The sequence below is a fragment of the Dendropsophus ebraccatus genome, chromosome 3 (genome assembly GCF_027789765.1).
Source record: "Dendropsophus ebraccatus isolate aDenEbr1 chromosome 3, aDenEbr1.pat, whole genome shotgun sequence".
NCBI classification, from domain to species: domain Eukaryota; kingdom Metazoa; phylum Chordata; class Amphibia; order Anura; family Hylidae; genus Dendropsophus; species Dendropsophus ebraccatus.
The window spans coordinates 171947584-171972911 of NC_091456.1; the positions used below are offsets into that span (position 1 = coordinate 171947584).

The window sequence follows — 25328 nt, forward strand, 5'->3', positions numbered from 1 at the left end:
ATGAAAGGCCTGCTGCTTTGAGTCTTTTCTTAACATCTCTATAAGAAAATCTCTTACGCTGTGTATCCTGCAAGTAATCAGGGTATAAAGCTTGGCCCCATTGTATTTTACATCTCCTAGCTCTCTAGCCAACTTTAAGGTGGTATCCCTATCATTGGAGCATAGAACTTTAATGATCATTGTTGGCGGAGGGCTCCCGAGAAGGGTTTCTTTAAATGGGACACGATGCGCTCTTTCTAACCCAAATAAGTGAGAAAAGGATTCTTTACCAAATGTGTCCACCATCCACTTATAGCAGAATTCCACCACGTTCGTCCCCTCTGAGCCCTCCGGAAAACCAATTAATCGGATACTACATCGGCGGGCTCGATCTTCTAGATCCACCATTTTCTCTCTGGTCTGGAGACTCTCCCTTTCCCAATTCGATAACTTATTTTCCAACACCTCCATTTTACTCTCAAAAATAGGAACCTGCTTTTCCATAGAAATAAGTCTATCTTTCACTGTTGCTAGATCCTGGCGGACAAACGTTATCTCTGAGGATACAGACCCCCAACTGTGTGGCTAAGCCCATAATAGAGTTATTACATTTGGATATTTCTAGCAGGATGGCCTCCACCGATGAGAACGGGGGTTCCCCAGTGGCATCGGTGGATCCATCCCCATCCTGGCTCAAAATCGAATAACGTGACCCACCCAGAGAGGGGGCCTTGCCTCCTCTTGCTTTAAGCAGGCATTGGAGACTTTTGCAAGCGGGGTTGGAAGAGGTGTCTGATGATGACGATGAGACCCGGTTGTCAGACAGTGAGGTTGTTGTCATGGATGTAACTCATAGTGAGGAGGAGAGTGAGGAAATGGAGTTGACAAAAATGATGTTTAGCCTACACACCGCCACAGTTAATAGTTTGTTAATGCTGTTTGTGCCTTAAAGGGGAGGGTAACTATCACTTCATAGAACGATTGACGTGACTATAACTTTCATATTGACATGTCAGCCTCCTTACCCCCAACAGTTGCCAAAATAGGGCAGAGGTGGTCAGGTCGTCACCTTTTTGTTTCTGTTTGATTATCCGGCATGTGATGATCAGGAAGGAACAGATGCCGCACTCTGCTGAGGGCCCTCTGCTCCTTCCTTTAAGCAAGTAGGGTTAGGGTCAGCACTTGGACCCTAACAAGTTTGGTGACATGTCAGAAATTTGGAAATGATGGTTACCCTTCAGTTTAATTTGTTGGGAGATATACTGTGGGGAATAGCTCTGGTCGATCCTAGGTAGCAGTGCAGTAAGCAGGGACACAGACAGGGTAACGTTCAATTTAAGTGGTTTTTATTTCACACTTAGCGTCAAAACACAAAGCAAACCTTAACAAAGGCTTAAACACAAATAAACCCTGCTCGGCTGAGCACTTACTAGGACATAACCAATCCCTGACTATACATGGGACCAGCTATCCAGCCCACGGGTACAAATAACAAAGTATGGTGTGGCCCATGCAATACCTTCAGTATTCCAGCAGACAGTTCTCCAGGTATGGCCACACTCAGCACTGCAGTGAGCTGCTTTTTAAGGCCCTGATGACCCCCAGCTGTGGGCTATGGAAGCCCAGGACCGAAGCCCGGGTGGAGTGAGCCTCCCACTGCCAACCTCACTCACTCCAGAAAAAGCAGGTCCCAGTATGTATTTTTACAATCCGTCTATGTTAGCTATGGCCAACACAGACAACCAGGCTATCAATCCTGCTTTACCTGTGTCTGGGTTAACCCCTTGGTTACCAGAGACACACCCAGGGCTTACCAGACACAGTTTAACCACTTCAGTGGCAGATATCTGTGCTCCAAAACCATGCCTCTATTACAATACATATTGTAAGTTTGCACAGTATGAGAGAGAAATCTATCTAGCTGTGCTCATGCTTGTTTGTTAGCGCTTAAACCAGTTAGCACTTAGAATTGTCACATTAGTCAACTAGGGAATGGGATGTCACTATTGATGGGTTCATAGTTTTCAGTTCATAGTTTACATGGTAAAAGTTTAAAGTTCTGCACTTATCTCACTTTTCATTGGTTGGTGTTTGATTGCACAGTTTGTGTTCACTTTTACCACTTTGATAGTTTAGAAGGATGTGTGCTTTCCCCCCAAAAAATTTGCACTATGATGTACCACACCACCCCTTACTAAGACACCATGTATAGATATATTGTACTTTTTTCTTAATTTAATATTTTCTTATTTTTTCTTAAAGGGGAACTCGGATCGAGGCAAGAAAAAAATTAAACTTCTGCAGAAGCATATAGCATTATTTATTACCTATCTATCCCAGTTTTGAAACTACCAAAAATCCATTTGTTTTCTGTTTTTTTGTTCTGTTTTGTGTTTCTTTATTTCCTGGTTGAGCAGATGTACTCAGTACTACAGGTTCCAGAATGCATTGCTGTCCCTCTGTTTTAACCAGGCTGTTGCACAGAATTAGGCATAATGGTGCCATTAGGCAGCCTCAGAGGTATGCATACATGCTGCCCCTGCTGTTTCCTGTCAATTTCAGTTGTGTTTCCATAAATTTCTAAGGTTGACAGGTTTTCACACGACCTTCCCTCTACCGAACTTGAGTCTCCTGCAAAAAAGCTCGAGTCTCCCATTGACTTCAATGGGGTTCGTTACTCGAAACGAGCACTCGAGTATCGGGAAATACTCGTCCCGAGTAACGGCACCTGAGCATTTTAGTACTTGCTCATCATTAGTCCAGACTAGTGTTAGATGTCTCCTGCACAGGGTTGCACCTTAGGATTAGGTGACAGTCACGGATCACTAACAGGGTGTCAACCCCAAAGAGTCCACGGTGTCTACCATTCCATGGAAGCCTTGTCCCCGAGTCGGGGGTTGTACAGTCATACCTTGCAACCATACTGCATCATAGTCGGAAACTGCACCAGTATCGCAAACAGGAACTGAACCATGTGAACACTGCCCATGCCCCAACGATCCAAGGGAAGAAAAAACATAGAGAAATTCCTAAAAGAGTAATATGTTGAAAAGATGCGGTCTGTCCAATGTCATCAGAAAGGTGAGTGTCCCTCCGGTTTCACTAATGGTCTGCTTGCAACTATAGAAGAATAGAGAAAAAAACAGATATAAGTAAAATAAACACAGTGATATGCCAGAATCAGCTACTAATAGATCAGGTCAGAAGGACAATAGTACAGTTGGTATGATGTCTCACCTATAGGATTTTGGAAGTATCTTGAAATCAACATTAAAGGGGTTATCTAGTTAAAATCTTTTTCTTACAAATCAACTGGTATCAGAAAGTTATATAGGTTTGTAAATTACTGTTATTAAAAAAGAAAAATCTCCAGTCTTCCAGTACTTACTGTATCAACCACTGTATATCCTGCAGGAAGTGGTGTATTCTTTCCAGTCTGACACAGTGCTCTCTGCTGCCACCTCTGTTCATGTCAGGAACTGTCCATAGCAGTAGCAAATCCCCATAGAACAGTGTTTCTCAATCTTTTCAAGCCAAGTACCCCCATGCAACGAGATGCTCCAGCCGAGTACCCCCCCCGCCCCCCCAAGGATGCCATCCATTAATAACATTGCTTCAGGTTAGATTCACGTTTACGTTTTGCAGCAAAATCCACTGCGATACTCTGTACTGTTATGGCCTATGGCTCTGCATTCTCACAGAGGATTTGCTGCGAGAATGTAGCCGCTGCCTATTTACCTAATTAGCTGTAAGCCCTTAACCCCTTCAGGACCAGGCTAATTTTCGTTTTTGCGTTTTCGTTTTTTCCCCTTTGTGCTTAAAAGGCCATAGCACTTGCATTTTTACACCTACAGACCCACATGAGCCCTTATTTTTTGCGTCACTAATTGTACTTTGCAATGACAGGCTGAACTTTTGCATAAAATATGCTGCGAAACCAGAAAAAAATTATATGCGCAGTGAAATTGAAAAAAACCCACAATTCTTTTTCTTTGGGGGGGGGGGGGGGGGGTCGTTTTTACGCCGTGTGTCCTATGGAAAAACTGACATATTATATATGTTCCTCAAGTCGTTACGTTACGATTAAAACGATATGTAGGATGGATAACTTTTCTTGTATCTGATGGCCTATAAAAAATTAAAACCATTGTTAACAGATATATGTTCCTTAAAATCGCTCTATTCCCAGGCTTATAACGCTTTTATCCTTTGGTCTATGGGGCTGTGTCAGGTGTCATTTTTTGCGCCATGATTTGTTTTTTATATTGGTACCTTGATTGCGCATATAAGACTTTTTGATCACTTTTTATTACAACTTTTCTGGATTTGATACGACCAAAAATGCACTATTTTGCACTTTAGGATATTTTTGTGCTAACGCCGTTTACCGTGCGAGATCAGGAATGTGATTAATTAATAGTTCGGGCGATTACACACGCGGCGATAGCAAACATGTTTATTTATTTATTTATTTTTATTTATAACCTGGGAAAAGGGGGGTGATTCAGACTTTTATTAGGGGAGGGGGCTTTTTATTGATAACAACACTTTATTTATTTTTTTTACACATATACTAGAAACCCCCCTGGGGTTAGGGTTGTTCCCCCTGGGGGACTTCTAGTATATACACTTTGATCTCTCATTAAGATCTTTGCTGTATAGTTATACAGCAAAGATCAATGAGATCGGCACTCGTTTGCTTTCGGCTGCTGGAGCCGAAAACAAACGAGTGCCGAGTCGGGGACGGCGCCATCTTGGAGCGGTCCCAGTCCGGCTTCAGTCCCGGAGGAGCGATCTCACCCCGACAACGTCCCGGAGGAGCGATCTCACCCACTAGACACCAGGGAAGTGCTGCAGCCGGTAATCGGATGCAGCTGTCATCTTTGACAGCTGCATCTGATTACCTTATTAGCGGGCACGGAGATCGGACCGTGCCCGCTAATAGTCGCGGCCCCAGGCTACATAAGGCACCCGGGACCGCGGCGGTTCATAGCGGGGTCGCCGCGCGGCCCCCCTCTGAACACCCGCGCGAGGACATATAGTTATGTCCTCGTCGGGGAAAGGGTTAACAGATCATACTTACCTGCCTGTGCTTCCACCTGCTTCTTTGGCTGCCGGCTCACTGAAAGCCTGCTCATCCAATCAGTGGTTACGGTGGGACAGTGCACTGATTGGTTGAGCAGGCCAACAGTAAACCGTGTGCCAGAAAAGCAGGTGGGATATATCCCACAGAGCTGGATATGTCTCCCTGCAACCAGATACCTCCCCCCATGTAGTCAAGAGGGGTGAGAGGAGGAGATGATGGGGGTGAGAGGAGGTGATGATGGGGGTGAGAGAAGGTGATGATGGGGTGAGAGGAGGTGATGATGGGGGTGAGAGAAGGTGATGATGGGGGGTGAGAGGAGGTGATGATGGGGGTGAGAGGAGGTTATGATGAGGGTGAGAGGAGGTGATGATGGGGGGTGAGAGAAGGTGATGATGGGGGGGGGTGAGAGAAGGTGATGATGGGGGTGAGAGGAGGTGATGTGGGTGAGAGGAGGTAGTGGGGCCTGAGAGGAGGTGATGATGGGGGTGAGAGGAGGAGACAATGGGGGTGATAGGAGGTGATGATGGGGCTGAGAGGAGGAGACGATGGGAGTGAAAGGAGGTTATGATGGGGGTGAGAGGAGGTGATGATGGGGAATAGAGGTGATGATGATGGGGCAGAGAGGAGGTGATAGGGGTGGATTTAGGGTTGGGGGTACAATGGGGGTGGGAGGGTCCTATTCTGATGTGAGAGGGGTCCGGCCAGCTACCAGAGAACAGGGCCGGTGAGGAGTCATGGTGCGCGGGGCTACCCCGCCTCGGGCTCTGACAGGAGTGGAATGTGGACTGGGAGATAGGGAAGCCCCCGTGTCCACCCGCCGCCGCCGCCGCTGCTTCTACCTGGTGGCCGTGGTGACCGGGGCTGCCCCATCTTCTGGTCCACATTCCACTCCTGTCAGAGCCCTGGGCAGGTTAGCCCCGCGCACCAAGACTCCTCGCCAGCCTGGTTCTCTGGTATCTGGCCCGGACCCCTCTCTGGTCGGAATAGGACCCACCTGCCCCGATTGGACCCCCAATGCTTTATCCACCCCATAACCTCCTCTGTCACCCCATCACCATTTTGCTGCCAATCGGGATAGTAATGCCGCGGTTCCCGGATCCATCAGCCGCAGGGGCACAGCGTGAAGCAGACGCTGCTGGTGCTCTGCTCCCACTGTTCACCCTCACTCTCTCCATCTTTCCCCGGTAGCATCTCCAAGCCCTGTCCCACACAGATCGCTGGTGAGCTGCTGCTGGGGGAAAGAAGGAGAGAGCTGCCGTGGTGACTGGTGCCGGGACAATGCTGATTGATAGCAATGTCCCAGCACCCAAAGCCAAAGTTCATCTATTTTTCCTTCCTTCGGCGTACTCCCTCAATCTGCGGCATGTAATCCCTGGGGTACACGTACCGCAGGTTGAGAAACACTGCCATAGAAAACCTCTACTGCTCTGGACAATTCCTGACATGGACAGAGGTGGCAGCAGAGAGCACTGTGTCAGACTGGAAAGAATACACCACTTCCTGCAGGACATACAGCAGCTGATAAGTACTGGAAAGAATACACCACTTCCTGCAGGACCTACAACAGGACAAACATTTAATTTTTTTTTTTTAAACAGAAGTCATTTACAAATCTATATAACTTTCTGTTATAAGTTGATTTAATTTTTTTTTTTTTTACCCCTTTACCCAAGAGACAAAACACAAGAGTGGGAGTTATCTCTCTACTTCCACAACATATCTATAGTCAGTGTTTGATCACTGGGGATACAATTTTCCTTAATGTCCAAAATTATAGTATGCATCGCATCAACCAGAAATGTGCTATAAGATATTTAGCATGCAGACCTGTTCTGGTCGTGTTCCTTAATCCTCATGATCGGTGCAGGTCCCAGTGGTTGGCCCTCCACCAGTTTGTTGTTCCCTATCCTGTGGAGATGGGAATACACCTTTACATTTGGGTAAATTTACTTTTAGACACTAAAGGGGGCAGTAAGTGGCAAATGGTATAGAATTCAGTGCCTCCTTAGGGCCAATATGCCCTTTATTTCCCCCTTAGTATTCTTCTGCTCAGTGGCCCTCTTCTGCCCAGTTGAGGGGGTATTAGACAGTAAGGGGGGTATTAGACAAAAGTACAACAAAGGGGCAATTGGGCACCCAGGTACAGTGGCCAGAAAAGGAATAATACAACAATAAATGGGCATGGGTGCCATCCTGTAGTTCACAGGAAGTCAGCTGACTCAGGACAGCCCACATCCTCTGACACATTAAACACTGTGATTATCTGTGGGTCAAACTTGCGATCACATGACCCATTTACAGCAGGGCGGTAATAAAACATATGGTGCTGTAGGACTATTGATGGTGTATGCCTGATATGGGTGAAAAAAATAAGGACTGCCACTTTAAATGTATATAGCAGCCATCACAGCGGAGAGTAAGTTCTGTTGTTTGTGGCATCATCCTTGATAGAACACAAGACAAGAAAATTAATCTGTTTGAACATGGCTGGAGCTTCAATGTATGTAAGAGCAGATAGTGATGACCTGTTGTTATTCTGTTCTTCATTTGTAACCAATTAGGAAAACTTTATGTTCATACGAATTTAGACCATGGTCACACTATGTATAACACCGGCTGTTCTGTGACCTGGCAGGTACTATAATACCGAAAGGCCGCTATTACTGAAGATCATCCCAGCCGGGACTGCAGTACTGGCTGCATGATCTTCATTTCTTATGAATTCAGATGTGGGCGCACAATTCGCCGCTGCACACAATGGAGCGTGCGTCCGGAGTCGCATGCTCCATTGTGTGAACTGAAAGGTTCTCTGCGGCCTCTATTTAATGAATAGTGGCTGCAAGAAACTGACATGTCAGATCCCGAACATGTGTATACGCTGTGGCCAGGAATCCATACATTCAAATAGAACATATGTGTTGTGTAAATCACAAATTGCAACAACGGCCGTGATTTATACCACACATACGTTGTGTGAACATGGCCTAACAGTGGATAATAGTGTTTATAGTGAGGGAGAGATGGGGAGCTCAGAACAGCAACGTTTTTGTTGAAAAATAAAAAGGAATACTTAAAAAATAAATGTGTATTATTTTTTTTTTTAACACAAAGTGATTTAAAGAGGCACTGTCATGATTTTTTTAAAGAAATCAACAGGTTGTGATCAGTTTTGCAATATACTCTCTTTATTTATTTTCTACGTTTAAATCAACGTTATAAATATGATCACTAGGTGTCTCCCTTCACTGCAGATGTATACAGCTGCTGCGTGTCCACATTCAGTAGCAGAGAATCCTGAGGGCGCTCGCATTGTACGGTCAGCTCTCCTGTCACACTGCACCAAAACCTGTAAACTACACAGTGATATTATTCTGATTGATATGTTACATAAAAAAGAGCATTGTCTCCTGGTAATCATGCAGAGCTGATAATAAAGGCTATAATATAATTATGCTCAGTTAATTACCCTCAGGTAATATACATCATACACGATGAACAGGTGTCTTTCCTTGTGTGAGCACACAAAGGACAGGGACTTCCTGTGTTTGGTCTCTTTTTTTGAACAGAGAAAAGACCAAATACCAGGAGGGAGGGAGCATGGAGCACAGATTGGCTGTATCTATAACAAGATTTAAACATAAAAAAAGAAGAAAAACAAAACAGTATATTGCAAAACAACTTACAATCACAAACCCTGTTGCTTTCTTCTTTTTGTTTTGCCATAAGTACGCTTACAATGAAAATAATAAAATAACATAATAATAATAAAAATATATAAATATAATAAAAAAGTGAAATAAAATAAAACAACACAAACATTAACCCCTTAACGACCACAGGCGTAAATGTACGCCCCCGCAGCCCGTGCCTTAACGCAAACAAGCGTACATTTACGCCTGTGGTTTACCCAATCGCTGTGTGTGAACATACAGCGATCGGGTAATGATGGCTGCTATAAATCATAGCAGCCCATCATAGCTTGTCAGCACGGGGGGTTAATTACCCTCCCCCCGTGCTGACGATCGCTGTAATTGGCTGGTTAATTCAAACCGGCCAATTACAGTGATTTTCTAGTTCCCGGGTCATCGGTGACCCGAGGACCCAGAAATCAATGATGATTGGTTCTGTCCGAGACCAATCATCATCAGTGTGTATAGTGAAGGGGGCCATGGTGCAACCCTCCAGATCACTGCGCCGGCCGGCCAATGGTGGCGATCTACGTAAAAATAAATATTTATACCCGAGTCTACACACCTCAGTTAGTTAGCTGAGGTGTGTAGAGCAGGTGTGGTGTGTGTGCACCATACTCACCTGATCCCACTGTCCTGGCAGCACAGGAGCTTTGTAAATGCGACATGGCCTCCATCCTCCATTCCATCCTCTAAATGGCGCTCTGTCCCTTTGGTGGCTTGCCCTGTGCCCATGTGGCACATTATGTCCCCATTATGTCCCCATTATGTCGTACTCAGGGGAAATTACCCTACACGGTTTGTGTTTTTTTTTCTCTTTTAACCCCTTGTGGAAATGAAAAAACTCAAGGCTAGGCCAACATTTAGTGTAAAAAATCTTTTACACTAAAGTATTGATCTAGTCTTGATTTTTTCATTTTCACAAGGGGTTAAAAGCTAAGAAAAACATGAAATGTGTAGTGCTATTTCCCCCAAGTACGGAAATACCCCACATGTGGACATAAAGCGCCATGCGGGAGCAGGGTAAGCCTCTAAAGGGAAGGAGCGCCATTTGGCTAGAATGGATGGTGAATGCCATGGTGCATTTACAAAGGCCCTGTGTTGCCAAGACAGTGTAAACCCCCCAAAAGTGACCCCATTCTGAAAACTACACCCCTCAAGGAATCTAACAAGGGGTGCAGTGAGGATATGGACCCCTTGATGACGGGCACATTAGTGCCGTGAAATTGAAAAAACGTCCCATTGTTCCACATCTGTGCCCGTCACCAGTAGGGTCCATATGCTTACTGCACCCCTTGTTAGATTCCTTGCGGGGTGTAGTTTCCAGAATGGGGTCACTTGTGGGGGTTTCCGTTGTCCTGGCAGCACAGGGTCTTTGTAAATACAACATGGCCCTCGAAATCCATTCCAGCTAAATCCAGCCTCCAAAAGCCAAAAGGGCGCTTCTTCCCTTTGGAGGCCTGTCTTGCGGCCGCATGGCGTTTTATGTCCACATGTGTGGTATTTCCGTACTCGGGACAAACTGCTCTACACGTTTTGTGTTTTTTTTTTCTCTTTTAAACCCTTGTGAAAATGAAAAATTTATGGCTAGGCCAATTTTTACACTACATCATTGATCTAGTCTTGACATTGCTCATTTGAACAAGGGGTTAAAAGAGAAGAAACAAAACAAAACAAAACATGTAGAGAAATTTCCCCTGAGAACAGAAATACCCCACATTTGGACCTAAGGTGCTATGCGGCTGCAAGACGAGCCTGCAATGGGAAGGAGCGCCATTTCTCTTTTTGGGGCTGGATTTGGGTAGAATAGATTTCGAGGGCCATGTTGCATTTAAAAACTCCCTGTGCTGCTAAGCCAGTGAACCCCCCCACAAGTGGCCCCATTATGGAAACTACACCCCACAAGGAGTGTAACAAGGGGTGTAGTGAGCATATGGACCCCACTGGTGACGGGCACATATGTGGAACAATGTGGCGTGAAAATGAAATTTTACATAAATATTACACTATAATGTTGGTCTAGCCTTGGATTTTTTCATTTTCATATGGGGTTAAAAGAAAAAAAAACACACAAAATGTGTAGAGCAGTTTCCCCTGAGTACGTAAATACCCCACATGTGGACATAAAGCGCAATGTGGGCGGCAAGCCTCCGAAGCCATTTGGATTTTGGAGGCTGGATTTGGCTAGAATGAATGAACACCATGTTGCATTTGCAGAGCCCTCATGCTGCTAAGACAGTGAAAACCCCCCACAAGTGACCCCATTCTGAAAACTACGCCCCTCAAGGAATCTAACTAGGTGTGCAGTGAGGATATGGACCCCTTGATGAAATTTTTCACTTTCACGTCACATTGTTCCACATTTGTGCCCGTCACCAGTGGGGTCCATATCCTCACTGCACCCCTTGTTAGATTCCTTGAGGGGTGTAGTTTTCAGAATGGGGTCACTTGTGGGGGGTTTTCGTAGCAGCACGAGGGCTCTGTAAATGCGGCGTGGCCCTTGAAAGGCATTTCAGTGAAATCCAACTTCCAAAAGCCAATTGGCGCTTCTTCTTCTTATATCTGAGGCTTGTGGTTGCATCAAATAGGGCAATAGGGCCACATATGGGGTATTTCTATAAATGGGGCAATAAATATTGGGGTGCATTTCTCTGGGAATAGGTTTATAATTATGAAAAATATTGGATTACAATAAAATTTCTGCACAGAAAATTAACATTTTCAAATTTTGTACACACTTAGCTTTTATTTCTGTGACTCACCTAAAGGGTTAAAGCACTTTCTGGATGTACTTCATCAGAGTTTGGGGGGTGCAATTTCTGAAATGGGGTTCTTTGTGGGGCTTTCTAACATACAGTCCCCTCAAATACACTTTAAGGCCATGTTCAGCATCTGAGGCGGTACTCTGCTACGACTGCTAAATGGCTGAGCTGCCTTGAGACCTCACGGGAAGGGGGCACGGGGCGGTGCGATATGGGAGCTGCCACTGGTACTGGGGAGGTAAGTTACCGCCAGCTTCTATTTTAACCCCCTCCCCGGCCGCACACAAAATATACTGCAGGGCCGGAGTACCCCTTTTAGGTCATTTCAGGCCCGGTGTAGCAGGCCAGATTAACCCCCATCCAGATTATGTATCCGAGTATATTTTGGCCTAGGCCAGAGTATACCCCAGGGTATAAAATAGCCTAGGCCAGAGTATACCCCTCCAGGCCAGAGTATACCCCGGGGTATAAAATAGCCTAGGACAAACTATACCCCTCCAGGCCAGAGTATACCCGGGGTATAAAATAGCCTAGGACAAACTATACCCCTCCAGGCCAGAGTATACCCCGGGGTATAAAATAGCCTAGGACAAACTATACCCCTCCCGGCCAGAGTATACCCGGGGTATAAAATAGCCTAGGACAAACTATACCCCTCCAGGCCAGAGTATACCCGGGGTATAAAATAGCCTAGGACAAACTATACCCCTCCAGGCCAGAGTATACCCGGGGTATAAAATAGCCTAGGACAAACTATACCCCTCCAGGCCAGAGTATACCCGGGGTATAAAATAGCCTAGGACAAACTATACCCCTCCAGGCCACAGTATACCCCGGGGTATAAAATGTCCTTTTTTTATCATACACAGCTGCTCCTTCTTGTTGGGAAATACAGTACAGTGCTTACATTGAACTGAAAGTAGATGGCGCTGTCCCATCAGTGCATCATCTACTCAATTTTTTTGAGCAGGAGGAGCTTTTTATGAGCTATGCCAAATTTTACGGTTGTTGTGCAATAGTCATCATTATACACAAGTGCCTTGATACATCTTTCACAATTTATGCCTCAGGCTGGGCTCACACTGCATGTTTTGCAGTCCCTTTTTTTTATCCTTCAAAACGATCTGTTTTATTTTTTTTTTATCCGTTTTTCAATTTTGAAAGTTAATGGTAAAACTGATTAAAACAGAGGCAAACAAGCACAAAATAAATCTAATGAAAACTAGTTAAAAAAAAGACCCAATCCCTTCCCCCTGTGCAAACATTGAAAAAAGGTGCAGGCATTGGAAACTGATATAAAATAGCGCAAAACCCTTAATACGTCTTGCACAGATATTTATGAAGTTCACAAAATCTCCTGATTTCATGGGGGTATAAAATGGCCTGAGGGGGTGCGAAATATACCAGGGGTATGTATGTAGCCTAGGCCCATGTAACCCTGGGTATAGTCTGGGCTGGCAGTTTACTCCGGCCTGTTACACTGGGACTGTTGTCAGTTATACTATCTATCTATCTATCTATCTATCTATCTATCTATCTATCTATCTATCTATCTATCTCCTATCTATCTATCTATCTATCTCCTATCTATCTATCTATCTATCTCCTATCTATCTATCTATTTATCTATCTATCTCCTATCTATCTATCTATCTATCTATCTATCTATCTATCTATCTATCTATCTATCTCCTATCTATCTATCTATCTATTTTCTATCTATCTATCTATCTATCTATCTATCTATCTATCTCCTATCTATCTATCTATCTATCTATCTATCTATCTATCTATCTCCTATCTATCTATCTATCTATCTATCTATCTCCTATCTATCTATCTATCTATCTATCTATCTATCTATCTATTTCCTATCTATCTATTTCCTATCTATCTATCTATCTATCTATCTATCTATCTATCTATCTATCTATCTAAATATAGGAATCGCCCACAGCACACCGGTCATATCAATGAAACAAGTGAATTTATTTCATAGTGAAACAGCACAGCCTGTGCTGTTTCACTATGAAATAAATTCACTTGTTTCATTGATATGACCGGTGTGCTGTGGGCGATTCCTATATTTATCAAGCAAGTCTCGTCAAGACAATACCTGCTGGCACCCAACTCAGCGACTTCAGTTGTGCTGCTCCAAGATATCGATTTGGTATCTATCTATCTATCTATCTATCTATCTATCTATCTATCTATCTATCTATCTATTATCTATCTATCTATTATCTGTCTATCTATCTATCTATCTATCTCCTATCTATCTATCTATCTATCTATCTATCTATCTATCTATCTATCTATCTCCTATCTATCTCCTATCTATCTATCTATCTATCTATCTATCTATCTATCTATCTATGATCTATCTATCTCCTATCTATCTATCTCCTATCTATCTATCTATCTATCTATCTATCTATCTATCTATTATCTATCTATCTATCTATCTATCTATCTATATATCTATCTATCTTTCTATCTATCTCCTATCTATCTATCTATCTATCTATCTATCTATCTATCTATCTATCTACTATCTATCTATCTATCTATCTATCTATCTATCTATCTATCTATCTTTGCTGAGTGTGAATTACACCTACCAATGATCTACTATCTGATTGGTTGCCTGGTTTCTTCCCAGCACAATGCAAGCCTTTATGACATCACAAAGAAATATCAACAGCACGCTATGACATCATACAGGGGATATAAGGTGCTGAGGAGCTCAGAATTCCTCAGAGTTGGAGTAGGAGTTGAGCTGTAAGTATGCCTGTCTCCTCCTCCACCATATTTCTTCTTATTGTCCCCATCTTCCCCCTCTCTGCCCCCGCCTTATGCTGAGATCCATGCGCCCCCAATCCTGGTGTCCCCCAAATCTAAACCAATGGAAAACTTACATTTGTTGGTGATCCAGTAGATCCCTAGAATAAGGTTTGCTGTCTCTTTTTCAGATCATTGTGTTCTCCTGTTCTTTTGGATCAGAGATCGCTATGTTGGCTATGAAGGTAAGAGCCTGTTCACACTGTGTATCCACTTCATAACAACCAACAGCTCCATAATAACTGAACACAGCTACATAACAGCCAATCACAGCTCCATAACAACCAATCACAGCTCCATAATAACCAATCACAGATCCATAACAACCAATCACAGATCCATATAAACCTATCACAGATTCATACCAACCAATCACAGCTCCATAATAACCAGCACAGCTCCATAATAACCAGCACAGCTCTATAACAATGTGAGAAGTGAAAGCTGAGCTGTGATTGGTTGCTATGGGCAACAAGTCTCCTTAATATAATACAGCACCATAAATCTGCCCCAAGGTACCTGCTGTGTGTCTCTGGTGCTGCCCCCAGGTGGTCTCCCTCTATTTTTGCACTCTGTCATATATGTGTATCATGGTATAGGTGTCTCTCTCTCTCTCTCTCTCTCTCTCTCTCTATATATATATATATATATACATACATGTACACAATACAATGATATAGAGGTGTATACACATATAAAATAGAGATATCTCCTCAATGCATCAAATGATACCTGTCTATATACATTAGTCCTCCATATCATTATATATATCATAAACGTATACTTCCCTATATCACTATATACTTCCCTATATAGTATAGGTATATATGTATATATATATATATATATATATATATATATATATATATATATATATATATATATATATATATACAGTCTCTGAGTATAACTTGATGTAAAGGACTATATTTATTTTATATTATCACTGAATATTCCAATAGTCAATTAAAAATACCTTTTATTGTTTCACTTAAAATACCAAACACATTATTTCACTGCCATCACCTTTGTACTCTGTGCCACCAGTTTTTCACAAGAGAGTCTATTTGGGCGCTATTCAGACCTTATAGCGTTTTTTCACAGGTTATTGGCACCCAAATCTTCCAGATTTGAAAAATGCTATAAGGTCTGAATAGCGCCCAAATAGACTCTGGTGGCACAGAGTGCAAAGGTGATGGCTGTGAACTAATGTGTTTGGTATTTTAAGTGTTGTAGCAAGAAACACTGTATGACTACACTTCATAGGTGCAGAACTTAGGGTTTATTACAAAAATATATATTAAAAATATATAAAAATATATGTGACAGACACAAGTACAAACATACACAAATATATATACAAGATGACCTACAATTCCCCTACCTATGCTAATAAGGGTGCCCCCTGGTGTGGGCGTCCCCAAATTCCAGGTGCAGAGAAACTATCCCTGCACTATAGCAGTTAAATATATACAAATTCATGCGATATATGTCTCACATGTGCCAACATGTTAAGTCGATAGCAGTGGTAAGTGGCACGTAGTCCAAATAGCATATGTTAGTGCAATGATATGTTCTGGCAGAGGCAGGAGTAGATAACTGATATAATGCACTGAATGGCATCTATGGCTCTCGTTGCTTAGCCAATCTATGCCTCTTCATACATGATTATATCAGACCTAGCTGTCATAGGTAGATACAGACAACAGACGTCACACTTCTTCCAACGCGTTTTCCCCTGCTGTTACAAGTTAGGCGGGTTCATCAGGGAAATGTGTGGGTCACGTGTAAGGGTGTCAGTATTGCTTGATAGGTCGTCAGAGTGGATATCTTGACAGTAGAGGTGTTATTTCTCACAGAAAATATCTAGTCAGTCGAGCCTTGAAGCCTACGAGGATGGAGGGTATTCCAGAGACTTATGACAGTGTGTAGTGGGGTACACTGATGATGGTATATGTCGGTGTCCGGGATATCTGGATTGCCATAATGGAGTCTAGGTAATGATTCCCCGGGGGTCCGGGGTGAGCCAGATTACGCCCGTTACGATAGCCGTTAAGTGTTTATGGCATAAGAGGATCAATGTCCCAAATGAATTTGTGATATCGGCGTCCGTGGTAGCTGGCTTGTCATCTAGTGCATGTCCATGATGCGGAAGCAGGGGAATTGTAGATCATCTTGTATATATATTTGTGTATGTTTGTACTTGTGTCTGTCACAATATATATTTTTGTAATAAACCCTTCTGCACCTATGAAGTGTAGTCATACAGTGTTTCTTGCTACAATACTCACTGAATGGAAATAATACTGTAGACATTTACCATTACAGCATCGATCATAGTCTGACCAACCACTTACATTTTTCAGGTATTTTAAGTGAAGCAATAAAAGGTATTTTTTTAATTGACTATTGGAATAATCAGTGATTTCATATATATATAAGAGATATCTTCAGATAGCAGGTTGGTAGTGGGGCTTGTCAATCCCTTCCTAGCCAGTCCAGGTTTTCTTGTCTGGCCCAAGTCATCCCAGGTGCTGCAGGCCGCTCATCACTGGCCTCATAAGAGGAGGTTGGAGGAGGCCGCCCATCCTTGGGCTCATAAGAGGAGGCAGGAGAAGGCTTCCCATCCCTGGGCTCATAAGAGGAGGAGGCTGCCCATCCCTGGGCTCATAAGAGGAGGCAGGAGGAGGCCGCCCATCCCTGGGCTCATAAGAGGAGGCAGGAGGAGGCCGCCCATCCCTGGGCTCATAAGAGGAGGCAGGAGGAGGCCGCCCATCCCCGGGCTCATAAGAGGAGGCAGGAGAAGGCCGCCCATCCCTGGGCTTATAAGAGGAGGCAGGAGGAGGCCGCCCATCCCTGGGCTCATAAGAGGAGGAGGCCGCCCATCCCTGGGCTCATAAGAGGAGGAGGCCGCCCATCCCTGGGCTCATAAGAGGAGGAGGCTGCCCATCCCTGGGCTCATAAGAGGAGGCAGGAGAAGGCCGCCCATCCCTGGGCTCATAAGAGGAGGAGGCCGCCCATCCCTGGGCTCACAAGAGGAGGCCGCCCATCCCTGGGCTCATAAGAGGAGGCAGGAGGAGGCCGCCCATCCCTGGGCTCATAGGAGGAGGCAGGAGAAGGCCGCCCATCCCTGGGCTTATAAGAGGAGGCAGGAGGAGGCCGCCCATCCCATGGCTCATAAGAGGAGGAGGCCGCCCATCCCTGGGCTCATAAGAGGAGACAGGAGAAGGCCGCCCATCCCTGGGCTCATAAGAGGAGACAGGAGAAGGCCGCCCATCCCTGGGCTCATAAGAGGAGGCAGGAGGAGGCCGCCCATCCCTGGGCTCATAAGAGGAGGCAGGAGAAGGCCGCCCATCCCTGGGCTCATAAGAGGAGACAGGAGAAGGCCGCCCATCCCTGGGCTCATAAGAGGAGGCACATAGTGTTCAGCAGGAGCTGTGTGAGGGGGTCTCTCCTGAGAGTGGAGACCCTGAGCTGTACTGTACTGTGTAAGGTAAAATCCTGTGTTATTGTATGGGGTGATAGCAGATAGCCAGCCACCTGTATAGTTAGGAACTTCTGGTAGACAAAGTAGAAAGCACGTCCAAGTGAAATGCAATCTTTAATATCACACCATATGGGCAATGTTTTTGCTCTCTTGGCCTTTTTCAAGCAGTGACTGAGATAGTTGAAACATTGCACACCTGGAGGGATATTAAAGATTGCATTTTATTTGTACAATGACTTCTGCGCTCACTCACTGCACCCTCTGCTTTATCCTTACAGTCTGTAGAGAGCGTCTTGCTGTGTAAGTATCGCCATCCCTGTCACACCTTATATCCTCTCTGCAATCCACCCCGCCATCTTCTACCCCACTGCCATCCAACCTGTCACCCCCGTCCATCCACCCTGTCACCCCCTTCCATCCACCCTGTCACCCCCTTCCATCCCCCCCCACAACCCCTTCCATCCACCCTGCCATCCCCCCTTGACTCCTTTCCACAATCCCCACCAATGTGGTGGAATGATTGGGTGTTTTTACCTATTTTTAATATCTTAGTAAATCTCATCTTTCTTTCTTTTTTTTTTTTTTTTAGCTCTGGATATAGAACCCTGGTAAGTAACTCTTTATTCTGATTGCAGAGGTGTAGCTAGGCTCTCCTGCACCCAGGGCAAAGATTTAATTTGGTGCCTCCCCCCCTTTGTGTGTGAACTAAGCACAGGGGGGGGGGGCATGTTGTCCCTGTGTGTGTGTGTGTGTGTATGTATGTATGTATGTATGTATATGTATACATATATATATATATATATATATATATATAATTTTTTTTTTTTTTTTTTTTTAAGTTGTATTATAAAGTAATATAATTTCAGAAATGCAGTGTATTCGCAAACAACAAGCTTCTCTGGAGTAACCCTTTAACCTCTACTCCCCATAACAGCAGCTATGGGTGATGCAGCTATTGTTACCCATGCATATGTGTTAATTGCTTTGTTTTATTACATTATGTTATGAGGATAGGGATAGCTTACATGCCGAGTAGGGTTTATGGAGGCCGGGGAGGTCAGACAATCTAAGCAGGCGGATGGGTAAGGAGGTCCAGGAACGAGAGAGGGAGACTGCAGACAGGCTGAACAGCAGCGGGAAATGAACTGGTGTGACCTTTCAACCTCTTCACCTCAGGCATCACTACTATTTGGGACTTAGGGGAGGACTTAAGGAGAGAGACCTAAAGGGTGGAGCCAGACTATTTCAATTCCTGGACAGACTAACTTGCTCCCTGCCACTTCTCCCAGAATGCCGGGAAAAGATGGATACAATCATGGAAAACTTCTCCCAGTTTCCCAGGATTGGATGCAGCTTTTCCCCGGCACCTGGGGTGGAGAGGCAGGGGATGGAGCAGCGTTAAAAGCAGGTGGCTTGATGAGCGGAGCGCTGATCCAACAAAGTGCTTTGCTTTGTTTAGATGAGCAATTTGCTCATCTCTACTGGCAGCACTAGTGTGGCATTTACTATATAGGATAAATGTCATATTTACTGGGGACCTGGAATGTTTTTATGAAGAATGATTATCGGGCAGCAATGGGATAAAATCATCATTTTCTGAAGTACTTCCATTTTTTCCATTTAAAATTTGGTGCCTAAGTTACTTAACAGAGGCACAGTCATCTCCGCTCCCTGCTGGCTGTACATGTGGAGGGGCCATTGTCTCTGCTCCCTGCTGGCTGTACCTATGGAGGCACCGTAATATATACAAAAAATGTGAAGGTGTCCGGAGGTGTGGAGGGTGCACATAAGCATTTCAAAGTGCGTAATTATTCTGTTGAACTGCCCTATGGAGGCACCGTCATCTCCGCTCCCTGCTGGCTGTACATGTGGAGGGGCCATTGTCTCCGCTCTCTGCTGTTTGTACCTATGGAGGCGCCGTTGTCTTCGCTCCCCGCTGTCTGTAGCTGGGGAGGCGCCGTTGTCTCTGCTCCCTGCTGTCTGTACCTATGGAGGGGCCATTGTCTCTGCTCTCTGCTGTTTGTACCTGGGGAGGCACCGTAGTCTCCACTTCTTGCTGTTTCTATGGTGCCATCTCCTAATGCACAGGTACGCCCAGCAGCGGAGACAACAGCAGTAATACCTCCCTCACCAAATTCAAAACAGAAATAACTTAGAAAAGTGACTCTTGTATCCATTGCTGCCTTATGGTGCATTATAGATTGGCATCAGGAAACTTGGCTCTCCAGCTAAAGCTTTGGCTGTCCGCATAGAATGGTGGCTGAATGCATAGAATTGTGACTATAGCACGGGCGGAGAGGCGGGGCCCTGAGCGTGTACAGGCAACACAATTCCGCGGAACTTATCTGCGAGAATTCCGTAGTCTGAACCCACCCTCAAAGAGCACAGATTTCAGGATGGCTCCAATATGCGACTGCTATAAGATTTCCTGTTCTCATTCTCTTCTTTTCTCTAACAGGATTGAAAAATATGTTGATTTTGATGACGGACCGAATGAGATGTGAGTATTATACCCCCCTTGCTGCCATGTTGACTTCACAATTCTTTGCCTCATAAGGCTGGGTTCACACTGAGGAATAGGTGAAGAATTGAAGAGGAATCTGCTCATTCTACAATTCCTCAAGAGTTGCTCAGTGTGAACCCAGCCTTGGGTATGTGCACACTGAGGAATTCTCGAGAAATTGTAGAGGAAAGATTTCTGCTTGAAATTCCTATTCAGCTCTGGCAGAATAGGAGCAGAATTTGAGCAAAATTCAATTGGAATTTAAGCAGAATTTAAGCCCCCATAAACTTCTATAGGATTCCTCTAGCAGAATCTGCCCAAAGAATTGACATGTCAATTTTTTGGGCAGAAAGCGGATCTGAGGCAGAAAATTCTGCTCTGAATTTCTGCAGTGTGAACAACAGAATGGAAATTCCATTGAACACAATGGGACATTGCTCTGTTCATATTTTCCGGGAGGAATTTCAAGCTGAAATAAGAGCGGATTCCTCTTCAATTCCTCACCTAATTCCTCACCTTTTCCTCAGTGTGGACATAGCCTTAAATTAGGATCCAGGATCCCCTGCTCCTACATAGATCATCACCAGTACAGTAACTAGAGGCCATGGAGGTTATGTGATGATGCTGTGCATGGACACTTATGCTCTTTATACTCCATGGTCTGGGCGCTTTGCATCTAGCTCAGGAGTGTACAGCCAGGTCAGAATTGGCCATAGATTTCAGAAGAGATGATGGCCGATATGTGAGAAATTCCTGAAACCAATATGTAGAGTTTTGTGCATCAGTAGTTGTGGAAGACTTGTCAGCATGTTCCTTCTTGTTCTTTCTGCAGATGGATCTCCGAGGTGCAGTCAGCCCCACATGTCTTCAGGTATGGTGGAGTCTTCCTTGTAGAAGAGAAAAAATTTCCAAACACCAAAATTGCATGTTTCTTGTAGATTCAATTTATTGTCTGTTCTAACCACAGTTCTGTTCTCTACTAGTGATGGACTCTTTGAGAAGAATCTCTGGACCCCTTGTCTGCGTCCGATCGATGAGTAAGACCCCTCACTTTTCGTTCAGTGATCACACAGTGCAGTCCCCTTACATCGACACTAGAGACTCCTGGAATGGGTTTCTAAAAGGTTTTCCAGTGCTGTAGAATGCACGTTAGAGAGCACAGATTTTAGGATTACTCCGTTATGCTATAGGATTTCCTGTTCTCATTCTCTTCTTTTCTCTAACAGGATTGAGGAATATGTGGATTTTGATGATGGACCGGACGACAAGTGAGTATTATACACCCCTTGCTTCCATGTTGACTTCACAATTCTTTGCCTCATAAGGCTGGGTTCACACTGAGAAATAGGTGAGGAATTGAAGAGGAATCCGCTCTTCTGCCAGAGCTAAATAAGCAGGGAATTTCAAGCAGAAAACTTTCCTCTACAATTCCTCAAGAATTTTTCAGTGTGAACCCAGCCTAAGGGCCAGTTCACACTAAGCAAGATCGTCAGAATTCCGCGGCGGAATCCTGCTGCGCTCAGTGTGCTGTTGAAAGTGAATGAGAGGGGGCGCGCTCGTCCGCTGCTACCGCTCTCCGCTTAAACAACTAACATGTTCATTCTTTGAGCGGAGAGGAAGCGGACAAGCGCGCGCTCTACCTCCCATTCACTCAAAGCAGGACACTAAGCATGGCGGGATTCCGCGGTGAAGAGCTCCGCCGTGGAATTGCGCCATGTTTGCTCAGTGTGAACTGGCAATAATAAGGGTATGTACACACTGAGGAATTCTCGAGGAATTGTAGAGGAAAGTTTTCTGTTTGAAATTCCTCGCCTATTTAGCTCTGGCAGAATAGGAGCAGAATTTGAGCAGAATTCAAGCAGAATGAAAGCAGAATTCAAGCCCTCGTTGACTTCTATAGGATTCCTCTAGCAGAATCTGCCCAAAGAATTGACATGCCAATTCTTTGGGCAGAAGGCGGATCTGAGGGTATGTGCACACTGAGGAAAAGGCGAGGAATTTAGCTTGAATTCCTCCTGTAAAATATGTACAGAGCAAAGTCCCATTGTGTTTAATGGGTTTTCTGCTCTGTTGTTCACACTGCAGAGTTTTCTGCTGTAGATCTGTTAGAGGAATCCTATAGAAGTCAATGGGGGGCTTAAATTCTGCTTGAATTCTGCCTCAAAACTTTTTGCTTTAATTCCTTGAGAATTGCTCAGTGTGCACATACCCTGAAAATTCTGCTCTGAAATTCTGCAGTGTGAACAGAACGGAAATTTCATTGAACACAATGGGACATTGCTCTGTTCATATTTTCCGGCAGTAATTTCAAGCTGAAATAAGAGCGGATTCCTCTTCAAGGGTATGTGCACACTGAGCAATTCTAGCAGAATTCTGCCCGAATTCCGCCATAAAAAGCGGGCGGAATCCGCGTGGAATTCCGCCTGTGTAAATGCAACATTGCTCCTTCCATAGAGAACAATGGGATTTCCGACTGCCCGTGCACACAGAGTAAATTTCCGTCCGGAATTCCGCGCAGAATCCGCATTCCGCCCAAAGAATGTACATGGTAATTCTTTGGGCAGATTCCGCTAGAGGAATCCTATAGGAGTCAATGCCAGAGCAGAATAGGCGAGGAATTTCAAGCAGAAATCTTTCAACTACAATTCCTCGAGAATTGCTCAGTGTGCATATACCTCAATTCTTTACCGAATTCCTCACCTTTTCCTCAGTGTGCACATACCCTAATTGAGAATCCAGGAGCCCCTGATCCTGCATAGATGATCACCACAGAAGCTCCAGTACAGTAACTACAGGCCATGGAGGTTGTGATTCTGTGCATAGACACTTATGCCCTTTATACTCCATGGTCTGGGTGCTTTGCATCTAGCTCAGGAGTGGACAGCCAGATCAGAAGTGGCCATCTATTTCAGAAGAGATGATGGCCGATATTCGAGAAATTCCTGAAACCAATATGTAGAGTTGTGTGCATTACTAGTTGTGTAAGACTTGTCAGCATGTTTCTTTTTATTCTTTCTGCAGATGGATCTCCGAGGTGCAGTCAGCCCCACATATGTTCAGGTATGGTGATTCCTCTTGTAGAAAAGGAAAAAATTTCCAAACACCAAATGTGCATGTTTCTTGTAGATTCCATTTATTTCCTAACCACAGTTCTGTTCTCTACTAGGGATGGACTCTTTCAGAAAAATCTCTGGGCCCCTCGTCTGCGTCCTATCGAGTAAGACCCCACACATTTCGTTCAGTGATCACATAGTGCAGTCCCTTTACATTGACGCTAGAGACCCCTGGAATGGGTTTCCAAAAGGTTCTCTAGTGCTGTGGAATGCACACGTCATTCCATTCATTTAGGGGACCCCATTCTCCTGACCAGTGGGGGTCTTAGAGGTCGGACAATACCCCCAAAGCTCCCCCCCCCCCCCCCGCCAAGTCTAATCGCCCATTCTGTGTATCAGGGATAACTTTGAATCCTGGAATAACCCTCATTGAGTATAATGTGGTAAATGTACAGAGTCCTAATGTCTTCCCGTCTTTATATAGAGATAGATTATAAAATATCTTTTGTGTACAATAGGGAGGAATCACTAAAAGAGCTGTACAGTGATATGGTAAAAGAGCAGAAGATAAAGCGTAAAGCTGAAAAGAAGAGGAGGAGGGAGAGGAGGCTGGCCAGGTAAGTGGATAGGAATACCTTAATGTACAGACATTATCGCTCACACCTCACTGCCCCCTCACATTAATATAAAACAGGGATGGGGAACCTTTGTCCCCCCCAACTGTTGCAAAACTACATTTCCCATCATGCCTGGACAGCCAAAGCTTTAGCTTTGGCTGTCCAGGCATGATGGGAAATGTAGTTTTGCAACAGCTGGAGGGCTGAAGGTTCCCCATCCCTGATATAAAACACACTGCACACACAGGCGCCATCCAGTGGTGCAAGTCATGGGGCAATGCCACCAGGGTGTGGGAGTATAGGATTCATTAGAGCAGTGCTCCCCTACCTGTGACTCCCCAGCTGCTGCAAAACTACGATTCAATCATGTCATGATGGCTAGAAATAGTGTCACAGCTGGAGAGTCTCAGGTAGGGGAATACAATGAACTGGAGGTTGTCGGGGCATGGTGAGTTGTAGTAACAGCTGTAGAGCCACAGGTTGGCGGCCACAGCATTAGAGGGATTGTCGTGTTCTTACTAGTTTTATATGGGTATCAGTAGACATGGAGCAGGATTATACTTTGGCACCAAGAGACCTGAGATCCACTTAGACTAATGGATGTCACATATTAAAGCTATAACACTGATGGTCCATCCTCAAGGTAGACAAGTATTTTGTGATGTATGGGGCCCCATTAACTGAACCGGGAGGATCTGCAGCACCCAGCACGACCACTCATATGGATGGCAACCTCTAGAAGGACTGAACATTGTGCAGAGAGGTAGTCTCCTGTGATGTGAGACGCTCTCTAGAGTTGGTCAGTGCACTTCTCATCCGGTGGTCTCTGAGGCTTCTTCATGTCAGCTTGCTTCTTATTTCTTAGGATGATGTCTATCTTCTGTTTCTGCCGGCCAAACATTGTGGATTAAACCGTGAGTATACCAGATAATTTCTATAGTCATTCTGCACCATTACCTGCTGCTTCTCAGACATGTCAGAGGAAAACCCAAGTTCCCTACATTGTACCCTGTTTTCTGGTTATAGGGGTGACTTCTTCAAAGTTGGGGAGGCTCAGTCAATTATGTCACACAGCATATTGTGATTTTAAGATGGGGGTGCACAACTGCATGGGACATGGCCACTGTAAGCCCAGCATACTACCCCATTCTATATTCATAGTGGAGGGAACATCTAAAAGATCTGAGCAGATACAGAGACCTCCTCTTCCTGCTTAGGCAAGGTTCACACTGTATCAGAGGCTTCTCTTCGCCAATAGACACGAATGGCACCCAACAAACCCAATTTACTTTCAGGGCGTCCTTCTGGTTT

The 25328-nt window shown here is 44.6% G+C and overlaps 1 protein-coding gene across 1 annotated transcript; it reads left to right on the forward strand.

Annotated features, from left to right (window-relative positions):
• Positions 1–5799: 5799 nt before the first annotated feature.
• On the forward strand, positions 5800–24928 carry LOC138786574 (uncharacterized). The gene is made up of 12 exons (XM_069963560.1): positions 5800–6018; positions 14489–14542; positions 18123–18144; positions 18434–18452; positions 20303–20344; positions 21180–21218; positions 21331–21384; positions 21574–21615; positions 23369–23407; positions 23514–23564; positions 23919–24017; positions 24883–24928. The coding sequence occupies exons 1-12, from the start codon at positions 5800–5802 to the stop codon at positions 24926–24928; spliced, it is 726 nt and encodes a 241-aa protein (XP_069819661.1).
• The last annotated feature ends 400 nt before the right edge of the window (positions 24929–25328 follow it).

Excerpts from the sequence above, each read along its gene's own strand:
- LOC138786574 (XM_069963560.1), top strand. The coding sequence starts at position 5,800 with ATGGTGCGCGGGGCTACCCCGCCTCGGGCTCTGACAGGAGTGGAATGT. Across the intron at positions 20,345-21,179 it reads GATGACGGACCGAATGAGAT|ATGGATCTCCGAGGTGCAGT; the intron begins GTGAGTATTATA and ends TTCTTTCTGCAG. Across the intron at positions 21,385-21,573 it reads TGTCTGCGTCCGATCGATGA|GATTGAGGAATATGTGGATT; the intron begins GTAAGACCCCTC and ends TTTCTCTAACAG.